General features: G+C 30.5%; 1 protein-coding gene across 1 annotated transcript in view; it reads left to right on the top strand.

Moving 5' to 3' along the window:
- Positions 1-13051, top strand: part of LOC107367370 (uncharacterized) — a 39543-nt gene extending 26492 nt beyond the window's left edge. The window contains exon 3 of the mRNA XM_015935072.3: positions 11963-13051. Coding sequence (XP_015790558.2) covers positions 11963-12583 — 621 coding nt within the window. The 3' untranslated portion in view covers positions 12584-13051. The remainder of the gene's footprint in view (positions 1-11962) is intronic.
- Positions 13052-13056: the final 5 nt, after the last annotated feature.

Here is a 13056-nt window from a genome sequence, read left to right as displayed (position 1 = left end):
AGGTGAATCATCAGTCTTATTGCAGAAGCTCAATCAATTCTGAAAGGTTCTTTGTTATTGAGCTTGAGATTTGTCTGTTAGCTTCTGAAAGCATTTCAATTAATTTTTTTAAATGAACCATTTCAATTGACTTGATAGCTTTTGGAGTGAATACAAATCACCAGACATCAGAATAAGTTCATTTTTTCCACTCGAACAATCACTTGCAATATTGAAAGTCAATCAACGTTTAATCAGATTTAACGTTTGAATTAGGAAAATGGTCCTTTTGCTTCTTAAGTTGAATGTTTTTAATAATATAATTGGACATTGACATCATGTCTACATGTGTTGGTATATTCTGAGCTGAAATGGTTCTGTTTGTTTGAATAAATATTTTCCATGACTTCTCTTTTCTCAGTTGTTTTGATATAAATTTATAAATTGAAATAGAATGTATTATTTGACGTGAAGAAAGTTACAAAGAAAAAAAATAACTGCAACCTTTCACTTTCTATTGGCTTTGTTGAGTATTACTGGGAGTGAAAATTCATCACATTTGTAAGTAAAGAAGATAAATTTAAAATCTAAAGACAGATTTCTTCTCATCTCATCTGAATTGATCAGGAGAAAATGTTTTCCAAATTTTGTCCCATTTACATTTTGGAAGACAAGATTTACCAATACACCAACATGATTCATGTTTCTTCAGTTCAACCACGCAAAATGCTTTTAAATAACTGAAAATCAAAAATTCAAACATTTTGTTCACAACTGACAAGGGAAGATATGAAATGTTGATAGATTGCACAGGATGCATTTACAAGCTCATTTACTCTAAGCTTGATTCAATATCTCATTAAACAAATATCACAATCAGCTCATAATGGAATTGAATTCCTTGTACATTGATCATTAGAGGTCATTGAATTTAATTAGCTTATTCAAGTTTTAAACGACAACTATTATCATTTTCTGAGAGTGTGTCTTTTTACACTGGACATTACCATTAAACTAGAAGTGCTTAATTCGTTAACCTGTGTCTAAAAATTTCTGGACAAGTTGAATAATTTGATTTATTTAATTAAATATTGCAATTTCAAAGTAAATTTAGGGTCAATTTGAAGCTAAAGGTTAGAGCTTTTCACAGATATAACTTTTCCTTGTGTCATCGTCAGAACTTTTTTCTTCACTTGTGACGTGCTTTCTTTCAGAGGGCGTCCAGCAGAATTTACCATGAAATTTTCAATATCATTTGATAATTCATTATAATATTTATTAGCTGTTGGGCGGGGAGCACCACAATCACAAAATTTGCGAACAATTTCTGCTCTTTTACCTTCTGAACTATGTACAGAAAAAATGTTTAAACATGCACTTTTCAAAACTCTCATACTCATCATGAATAGAGACAATGTTCATTGTCCGAAATTTTTCTCCTTTATACACATGATAGCTCGAAGTGCGCTGAGCAATTCCTGAAAATTTTGAAATTATATTTAAATTAGTTCCCGAGAAAATCACATTTATCTGAATTGTCTAGAAATTTTTAGACACAGGTTAGTCTCAATATAATAGGAAAATTTTCATGAAGAAGATTATTGCGGTGATAATACAGTTCCAAATCAAATTAAGTTTCAGGGCAAAGAAAAATTCAAGGTAGAGATAAGACCTTTTATTTTTCGATTAATATCGATATTGTATAGAAATTTTATATGTCGATGAAGAGCCGACTCATTGGGTATATATCGACCAATAAACCTTTGCAGAGCCTGATTGTTCACCATAAAAAGTTGTACATTAGTTGAGACTTATGTCTTAAGAAGGTCAAGGTTGAAGAGTCGTTAACGAATTGGCAAACATAGCACGGGTCAATAAAACAGGCCATTTCAGCTAATTTTACCGTTTTAAATTGGCTTTATCTTTGCCCCTGAGTTACCTTGAGGTTAGGTATTTTGTTTATGGAAATTTTGGCGATACTCAATTGTTATATTTCAAGGTCAATGTCATTCAGAGTCATTGCGTCATTTGACCTCTAACTGATATTTGGAGGTCATTTTTTGAAAGTGCAAAAATTTTACACATTGTTGTGTTGATCAATTGGTTTTGAGAAAAATGTATTTATCTTTCTAACGCTGTGAGATACTAACTCGTAGTAAATACCAATCAATCTGTAAACTTTTGCACTCTTAGAAGATGACCTCCAAATGTCGATTAGAGGTCAAATGACGCAATGACCTTGAAGGACATTGACCTTGAAATATGACAATTCAGCATCTCCCAAATTTCCATAAACAAAATATCTAGCCTCAAGGTTCTCCAGGGCAAAGATATAGCCAATTTAAAACGGTAAAACCAGCTGAAATGCCTTGTAGACTTTGCACGAACATGTTGTGATAGCTGTACGTGCTTTGGCATTGACTTCACATTTACAAATCATAAACTTGATGGTGTTTGTTTTGATGTTTAGTCAGCCCTTATCTCATTGTTCACCTTTTACCTCGTCGTGCAGTCTCTATTTACATTTTTAGGTAAAGGTCAACTATAGTTGCAAAAGACTTTTGAGCGCCTTTCGTACCTGTTTTCTCCTTTATCTCACATAACACGTGAAAAAGGGCCGATTTCATTCGATGACAATTGAGTGTGTGTTTCCGGGCTTGTGCCTCATCCAAACTTTGGTCACTTATGTTAATTCTCTCTTGTAAAATTTCACTAATATCATTTCTCCTCGAGTCATTGTTTATATTGGCTCCGTTGTATGTTGAAACATTGGTGAAGATGTAATGTATAGATGAAAACAACGTTTGATGGAAGCTCGGCTGGTAACTGATAATTAAATATTATTAATACTGGGCGTTTTTTATCCTTGAAGGTCGTTTGTATTCATTAATTTTGAAACAGAGGTCAGATCTTTATGTTATTTAGTCATTACAATTCCTGAAATTGAATAACCATGAATCCAGAGTCTCAAGGACATCCAAGGTCATTCAGTTATTTGACCTCTGCTTGACCTTTGCATTTCGTCTTTCAAAATTTCAAACTTTTTCAGATCGATTGATGCTTGTCACCTTACGGTTAACTTCTGTTATCTCTGAAGCAAAGCATAGAAGTATCATAAGGCAATAGTCTTGGATAATCGGTTGTAACATTTGTGAGTCACACAAAAGTTCTTCTCATCTCTTCTTCATCACGCTTTCGTGTTGACGGAAAATCTTGCGATCGAAGGTTCGCAAGATTGGAATCTCTAATATGCCATTACCACCAAGATGCACCCATGTCACCTATGTTGATTCCCATTCCGTCAGGCAGTAAACAAGTTTGCTACCGTCCGTGACTCAAGACCATACATACATCTTTTTTTTATCAATGGGGTACTCTTCGTCAGATGCATTGTCACTTTTTTGAAATCAACTTGATCAAGGCGGAATGGTACCAAAAATGAGGAAAAAAGTCAATTTTCTGTGCTGATCTCATGTCAACTTTTGTTGACAAAAAAGTTGAAAATTCAAAATTCCAATGCAATTCAAGTCATGAATGGGTTAACATTTTTTAATATTAATTTATTCACTTTTCAAGTTTCATTCATTGATCTGTTTAACATGCATCAAATTGTGTAATTAATTTTACCAATATACTGTTCACTGCCATTCAACTCATACATTAATCAATTGGATGATGAAATGTTGAGAACTGAAGAGCCTTTGAAGAAGCAAGAAAAGAGCAAAGTTGCACATGGAACGAAATAATCATGCATTACATAAGTAAATTAAAAGTAACGATAAATCACAATCGTGATGATTAATTCAAGTTGAGATGCAATTGCACTTGAAATTAACCATTGAAACAACCATTTAGCGACACATTTTAATGTGCCAATTGGTTTCATGTTTGCATTCATTCAATGAAAAGTTTTGCTTCCTTTTTCATTGTTTTCAAGTGTATTAAAGTGATAAATGTTGCACTCCCTGTAATATTAGACTAATAACACCTCAACAATTTCCATGGTAAATTGTTAATGAAGAAACAAGCATAAAAAAGTTTGTTCTCTCCCAGCAGAACTCATTCGCTCGTCTTTCAACTCATCAAAATTTCATCATAAGTCAACAATTTCAAAGTTCATATTCAAAATTTCATGAGTAATCCCTTGCAATCTTGCAATCGATAAGTGTTTCAGTTCCACTTCATTCCAAGTTGATCATGAAAAGATCAAGAGTAATCACTAAAAATAGATGATTCAGGTGTTGATTAAAAGAAGCACGAAAATTGTGGTTAAACAAGAAAATTTCATTTTTCATGTTTTCTCCATTGAATCTTCATTCCCTGTCAACTTGAGTCTATCAAAATTTCCATTTGTTTAACTTTTCCTCCTCAATATTGACCAAAAGATCATTTTTCATCGAAAAAGAAATCGAAATTTTTAGAAATTTCAATTCAACGAATAAATAAAATTATGAATAAAAACTCGAAATTAATTTGATTTCCATTTCCATTGAATTGATAGAAATAATTGGCTTCATTGATAATCCTTGCAAATCTGTAAATAATTAAACGAAAGTTGATTAAAAGATTCATCAACTTTTCCGTTTAATTTGAAAATAAATTTCTCCTCGTTTTCCCATTCTTCATCGGATAAAATTTCACTAAACATTTCATTTCCATTGCTATTCTTAATTCAAATGGAGATTAAACATGGATTTATTGAGTTCATTTAATCTAATTAGTTGATTACATTTTCTGAGTATGTTCATTGTCGAGCCATGTTCGTGGCAACTTTTTCAGAGTAAAGTAAAAATAGCAATTGAATCGTTTCCTATTTACATTAACAGTGAACTATTTAATTTTGGTTTACCTTTTGAATAATGTCATTTGCTTTGCTAATTAGTTGATAATAAATTGTGTCCAACAGTGAAAGACAATGATGAAACTGTCAAAGTTCATTTTGTTCAAGTTGAAATAAGTTTAAAGACTGACTTCAGACTTGTCATCAAAGCTGAAGATGGGTCAAGAAGAATGTCGGAAAACTCTGAGAATGTCATTCATGTCCAAATGTCTCTCTGAATAACAATGGCATTGGGAGGAAAAGAGCTGAATCAACTTGGAATCGAAGAGAGTTTAAGACAAAAGATATTGAATCATCAACTGAATGAATCAATAAAACGAAGCAAAAAAAGATGAAATATTTTTAAGAAAAAAATGATGAAATGGATGAGGAAAATTGAAATTGATAACCTGTTATCTTTGGTTTACTCTTTTTTTTTGGGTTGTTCACATTTTCATGGCAAAACCTTCCCTGTTGGTGAAGAGGTAAAAATTGTTTCACCATTAGAAACCAAAACTAAGGCCTTTACTGTAACAAAAACTGAATCTCTCTTTGCTTCAATGAACTGAAACTCAAATTGTTTCATCTCAAACAAGCTCAATATTGTTATATTATGATAATATTTGTTTTTTCTTCTTCTTTCATCATTTCATGCTCTATCATGATGTAAGTAATGATTCCAATGAATTTGGATTGAGCTTGTTCCACATTTTGACCAGAATTGATTTGAAAGTTTTTTCTCCAAATCTTTTAATCTTTTTCATTTGAATACTTTTTGCTTGCTCATCAATTCATCACAACTGTCTAATTAGTGATTATTTAATTGCGTTCATTGTTCAATCATTAATTTGATTTTCCTTTTTTGCATAATTCTTGTCGAATTGGGATGAAACAATTTACCTGAAAAATTGGATTTTGCTTTATTCTCATTAGTAAATTTAGACATTTTTTGCTGCCAATTCAATTCTTTTGGACATTTTAATCTTTGATTCTGATGGAATCATGAAATGGAATGATTTCTCAATCGAATCTGATAACTTTATTTTTTCGTGTTTGAATAAGTTCTTCTGTACTTTTAGTGATGGGAAAATAAAGAGAAAGATTTTTTCTCTTCTTCATTTAATGATGATATTATTGATGATAACTTGGCTAATGGAGTGAAAATTATTGAAAAAAAGGTGAAAAGAAGAAGAAAATTGCAATCAAAAGTTTACACAATAATGGCTCAATTTTGTTACTTTTTACTTGATCAGTTGAATGTTCATTCACCACAAACTAATAAAATCGTTATCATGAAAAAGTTAATTATCTTTACTCTTTTCTCTTATACATCAGGTTATAACAGCTTTTATTATCATTTCATCTAAACAAGCTTTCACTTTACAATCAATTTCATGATTATATCATGTGAATTAATCATACAAGTTCAAAGAGAGAGAGAAGAAGAAAAAAACGAAAATTTCATCACATAAACAACCTCAAGGTAAAACTTGGTTAATCATGAAGAAAAAGGTGAAACAAAATTACAAATTCTGATTGAAAATCATTTTCATTAAATGTTTCACTTGAAATGAAGGTTGCAATCAATTTGTCACAAATGAAGCTCCAATGTCTTTCCCTGCCAATCAGACCATCGTTATAAAAGTAAACCTAGAAGTAAACCTTTCCAGGTTCAAATTGAGTTCAACAACAAGAAGTAAATGCAGAGACATTTCTTCGAGTTTAGAGTTGAGACTTTCAGAGTTTGTAAAAGCATAAAAACTGAGTCCATTAGCGCTATCAAAAAATTTATCCAGTTTTCGAGAAAATCGAGTCCAAAGTTGAAACTTGGGTCGTCTTTTGTTCAATTATGGAAGCAGATTTTTTAATGAAAATAATTTCACTGATCTTAATTTGCATATCGACTAGAAATGCAATTATTTTTCCAACAAATTTTTCTGTTTCTGTACAAAGGATCAGCTCGATTTTCAGCTAAACCTGTCGCTTTTTGTGAGCGCAAGAGTTAAGGACTGAAACTCATTATTCGTCAATAAAAAATTTTCGGTACACATCAACGATCGAATATTTTTTCGATTGAACTACATTCAATCAAATCAATCATTTCATTGATTTCAGATGAATTTGTTTCAGCAGAAACACATCAAAAGTTCTGCAGAAATTGCAATAGTTCTGAGTTTGTTTCCATCTTTGGCGATGAAATTTTCGTTACGATTTTCGTTGCAACTTGGTTGCTTGAGTAAAGCTAAAAACAATTGTTCAAGTTGAGAGTAGAAACGAAAAATAACGCGAATCATTTTTTCGTTTACAACAAAATTCTCATTTGAACAGATTTGCTTGCATCTTTCCCTTTAACTGACAATCAAGATCTTTTTCATTTTCTTCCTTCTCCTGTAAAACATGATTAAATATATATCATGTCAGTAAATAGTCTGTAAAATCATCTCTCGACTTGTATCAGTATCCATTGTTGAAGTAATGTTGACTTTTCCCTGAGCTTCTTTGGCTCCTTCATCCTTCCCTGTCTCACAACATTTCCAACTCCCAGTCAGTTATCACTCCCAGCAAGTTACATAAATGATAAAATGTTGAATCGATAGCGACTTTGCCAAGAAACTTTTTGTTTCTTTGGATTCTTCTTGTTGTTTTTTCACTGTTTGTTTCAAAAGCAAATGTAAATAGATGATGACCATTGAAAGGCATCGAGAATCCTAAGTACACTTAACAAGGAACAAAAAAAAGGTTGAAAGAAGATGAAGAAAGATAGAAACAAAAATAGAACAAGAAACGAACAGAATTTTCATTCAAGGTAATTGTTCATCTTTTCATCATCAGAATCATCATTTCAGGGTATTTTTCCCATTTTCCTTGCTTCTTTTTTTCTTCCTTCTTCTGTTTTCATGTTGTTCTTTTTTTCATTGCAAATAAAATGTCATCTACAGAATCATTCAAAGAGTGATTAGATGAGCAACTTGCAAGAATTGATCCAGCAAGAGATCGTTATTCATCATCAATAATGTTCAATTGAACCTCAGTTCATCTGAATCTTAACGATGAAAAACAAAGAAAAGCAAACAAAAAAGTAAATATTTTGTCGATTCGATCAGCCATTTATAACTCGAATCGACGTTTAATTTCAAATGAACCTTTCATTGACTTGAAACTCAAACTCGAAATTCATTAATCAAATGATGTTTTAATTGATTTTCAAATTAACTCTCATGAGAAATCGAAAGCTTTAAATCTGAATTGATAATAATTGGATTAGTTTCCTCATTTCAGTGATTATTGAATTAAATTTATCCTTCGATTGCTTTTTAATCATTTATTGCAACTGAGAATAATGTCAATTTTTGATCGACAATTTACTAATTGCAACATCGAGTTGATGGAAACCGTTTAATCATTTGTTTGATGGAAAACTTTGCAAGAAGTCTTGTTGAATCAAAACTCGATTGGTTTGTCTGTCATAACTCATTGTAATCACTTCAAGCTGTTAACTTCAATTGTTACATTAAATGATTGAAATTGTAAATGAAACACACATTGATTATCTGCTCAATTTAATCCATTCAGAAGGAATCATTTCTGAACTTGTGTTTTCATTGATCACAGTGATTTGGATAACAATCATTTTGTAACAATTCCCATGAAAATAACCATTAAATAAGTCGACAATTAAATTCACTTTTCTTCTTGTAACAAGTTCTTTGTTTTAAATGAACAATTTGAATAACTAATTAAATTTAAACTCATTAATGATTTTATGGTAAAGCTTCAAGTATTAACTCAATATTTGATTCACTAATTTGTTTTAATTGTCTGAAACTTGAAGGTTCAAGGCGATGAAAAGACAAAATATTAAAATGAAAACAATCTTTGCTTTAAATCGATATTTTCATCTTTTCTGTTGCTCTTTCACTTTTTTTCTGGTCAAAAGTAATTCATATTTTGATTTAAACTCAGACTTTGAAAGTTAAGTTGATTGAAGTAAATATGAAATTGACAATTCAAAAGAACTCTAGATTTTAGTATTTGTTCATCCAAGTTTGTCTTTATTCTGATCAAATCAGGGTAAAGTTGAGGCTTCATTTAAATTCACTGTTGACTAATTTGTAATTTAATTGACAAAATAGTGACTTATCCAGGGAATGGAAAGTATTCACAAAAAAAGCTAAAATCCAAGCTTATTGAGATTGAGCAAAATATTCATTTTCCTTGCCAATGATATAAATAATTAAGTTTGAGATTCAACTGAAAGGGAATCAGTTTAATATCAATTATTTAGTTTATTGGTTTGATTAAATTGAACCTCGATTCAGAAAAAAAGAGCTTTTCCAATGCAAGCTTAAAGTCGAAATGAAACTTGAATTGTTCATAATTTCTGATGAAATGAATCAATAGTTGAAGTAAAAGTTGGAAATTAAAATATCATAATGTTGTTTGTTTCATTTATAATAGTTTCTCCTCTTATAACCATTAGACTTTGAAATTTTCAATATGAACAGAAAATAGGAAAAGCTGATAAAATTGAATGAACGTTCAATGTTAATAAAGATTAATTGATGAAACATCGATCTTGGGAAACATGGATTCAAAAGCTACGAAATTTCCATGATATTCAGCTTGAACATTTTCTTAGAGAAAAAGAGAAAAATGAAAATTTCTTTTCCATTTTCTATTTACTTTTGATCCTTTGATTCTTTAACAATCAAATAATCGGCAGATTCTGTGCTGTCAATAATACAAAGTAAATTCAGTGAAACAAACTTGCAATTGACAAATGGAATGAGTTTAATCAATTGACTTTATCCTTTTGGTTATAGCCTTGAGCTGGTTCCAAGCTAAGAAGATATCAAATGAAGTTGAAAGAAGAAGAAGAAGAAGACAAAAAAATTAAACAATCAGCCAATTCATTCCATTCTTAGTTTCAAACCATAATTCAGCTTCTTAATGAATATCTTTTTTTGTTGGAACAAAAGTAAAGATAGAAAATTATCTGATGAAAGACACAAAAGATGATGAGTTTATAAGCTGAGATGACAAAGCAAATAAGATTGCTATTGTTGACCCGAACTTTCCATTTCATTTACACTTCAACTTTCCTCATGACTATTCAGAGTCCATTTTTTCTTCTCTTGTCGCTTCTTCAGTTTCATTCATTCTTCTCATATCTAAATATCTTTCATTTTACTTGACAATAATCATTATCTCCATCAAAGTCACATGGAATCATCAGTTGAAATGATCAATTTGATAAGCTAACATGATATCCATCCAAACAAAATTGAACAAAATAATCATTTCTTTGCATCAGATAATTTCCAACACAATCCTCTGAAGGTAACATTGGAAATCATCTTTTTTCCCATTCCAGCCTTCTTTAGCCTAAAGGTTAACATTGAAATTTATCATGTTTCGTCATGTTTATCAAACATCATAACTTGTAATATTAAAATGAGATCAACAATAACGAGAAAATATATCAACAGAGAAAAGGTTTTTGCCTTTAACATTAAAGTCAATTTTCAGTCTTTTGCTCATTTCCATTCATTAATTTGTTCAATTTATTTTGGAAAAATTAATTTCTAAATTAAATTGACAAAATCTTGAGAATTAAAATTTGAGCAGAAATGGCAATTAAATGTCTAATGATATTGCAAGTAATTGATTCAATTGTAAGTCGAGTTTTGAATTCATTTTGAGAAATGTTTTTGTTTGAATGTTTGCTATTCATTGAGAAACAATTTCATAAAAGACTAAATTATGCCATTTAAAAGGGAATGTGATTTGAAAATTTAAATTCAATCTTTTTTTTCTGTTGCTTGTAAAAGGGAGAAATTTTGTTTCAAATGAACATTATTAAAGAATTATCATGAACCATTTCATGGTGAATTTACTTTCAACTTTTGGTGTCCATTATTGTTCAGTATATTGAGGTAAAGTTATTGTTCAGTAAATGTTATTACCTTAAGGTTATGTTTAGCTGGGTTTACAACTTGCAACTCGTTTTTTTCTGGTTTCTGTTTTTTTCGATATTTGATTAAATTTTAGGTTTAACTTTAAGTTTGGGACACTTTTATTGTGATCAATTGAGAATGAAAAGTTGAATTATACAATTGCAGTTTATTCAGGTTGACAAATTAAATTAAATTGTTCACAGTTGAATTATGAATTTCATTGAATTCCAGGCAAAAGAATAAAGTTAATTTGATAATTTCAAACGAGAAAAAAACTTATCAACTGGAAACTTTGACTCAAAAACCTAAACAGTTTAACAATTATTTTCAAAGTTTATTTCCACCAACAACTAAATAATCCATCGATCATTTGAAAATATTCACTAATAAAGTCAAATAAAGTATCAAATTTTACTGGCAAAATTGACCAAAAAATTCATCTTAAACCTCAGCTCACAATTCAGATCTTTGAGAAATTCATGAAAATAGAAGCTGCAGGGAAAAATGCAGAATCCGTATTCAGTAATATTGAGTGAAGGAAGAAAATTTTTGTTATTCGGGTTTATGGTTCATTGTTGGACTAGGATTTTATATAAAATATTGTCTTTCGAGTAAAGAGTTTGGTTGTAAAATCTGGTGCCTCAACTGTTCAAAAGAATCTCTTAGTTTCGATTTCGAACTCGATTTTGTCAAAGACTGAAGATCAGAGGAACTTAATGATTCAACTAATGGACTCAGTTCTAGGCCCCTGCAATCAATAAAGTGTCAACCTTCAACTCAAACCAAAAAATTTTACGTTTGCTTAGAGAAACGCTTTTTTATCCCAAAATGAATATCTTTAAAGTGGCTAAAGCTAATGGATGAGATTTTAATTTTAGGATTTTCCATCAGACGATGATTTTTATCAAGAATTCAGGTCTTTTCGAATTGATTGTACCTCACTCCGTGATTACGATCAGTTATTTTTGCTTAAAAATGTTTGTTAAGTGAAAAGGATTCTTAAAGAACCTAAAATGAACATTTGAACCAAAGAGTTGGCAGATTAACTTAAAGACTTTACTTGAAATTTTAATGAGTTTCCCTTAAATTTCTAAGCTAATTTTTCTGACGTCTTTCTATTCCTTAATTTTGATACAAAATTTAAATTTAAGGATTTTTTTCTTTTCCTTTTGATTCTAATTTTGTTTTCCTTCTTCCAATTTTAAAGGTTGTCAAAATGTTGGTGGTAATTGTTGCCGTTTTTGCGACCCTTTGGCTTCCTTATCGAGCTCTTTTGGTTTACAATTCAATGACTGATGATCGTTATATGGAGCTTTGGTATTTGATGTTTTGTAAGACAATGATATTTGTTAATAGTGCAATCAATCCAATCCTGTATAATGCACTTTCCGTCAAATTCCGGCGAGCCTTTAAACGTATGCTTTCTTGTGAGACCAGGAAAAGACGACGGCACTTTGATGTACCTTTAGCTTCGATTCACGTTTCCCTTGGTAACTCAATAAGAAACAATAATGTACAAAGTAATACATTTGCCATTAATAATCTAACCAACAGCAACAATAATAATAATATAAATAATGCCAATGGTAATGGGACAAGTAACAACAACAATGATAATGAAAATGAAACTAATAATGTTAATAATGTTAATAATAGTAATGTTGATCACAGTTTTAATAGTAATCATGTTCACTCAGGGAGTAAACAAGGTAAAACCACAACAGCGTCAACAGCTAATCAAATCAACTCATCAAATGGACCTAAAACATTGAGATTTACAGTTCAACGTTCATCTGACCATTGTAAGCAAGCAATTGAAGCTCTTTGATGGACACCAACATTATTGATATACAAAAAGATGTCTTCGTTTCTTTTTTCAACATTTTTCTTGTTTCACTCCTTCTTTACCCATTATCTTGATCCATCAACAATTACCAGTTCATTCATTAATTTTTTGTCTTCTCTCATCATCTTTTCATTTTCTCATTATCAACACAATTGAAGGTAATTCAAAGTGATGATAATGAGACAATGCTTGGATGATTGATGAACTTTTGATAATATTAATGATAAAAGATGGAACAAGGCGAAAATGAAGGAAAAAACAGGAAAAAAAGACAATCTTAAGATTATTGTAACTCAAGATTCGTCTTTTCTTCTCTGAGCTACAAAATTAAAAACACTTATTACTATTATTATCACTTCTGTTGACGCTATTGTTGATGCGCTCATTGATGTCCAAATTAAATGTAATTAACTTTTTGAAAATGAAGTAAAGATTGTTTGAGAATTGCAATCCAT

This window comes from Tetranychus urticae, chromosome 1 (assembly GCF_039701765.1).
Source record: "Tetranychus urticae isolate SD_2017Ah chromosome 1, NJAU_TeUrti_SD_1.0, whole genome shotgun sequence".
Classification (NCBI taxonomy): Eukaryota; Metazoa; Arthropoda; class Arachnida; order Trombidiformes; family Tetranychidae; genus Tetranychus; species Tetranychus urticae.
This window is presented reverse-complemented; position numbering and strand designations above follow the sequence as displayed.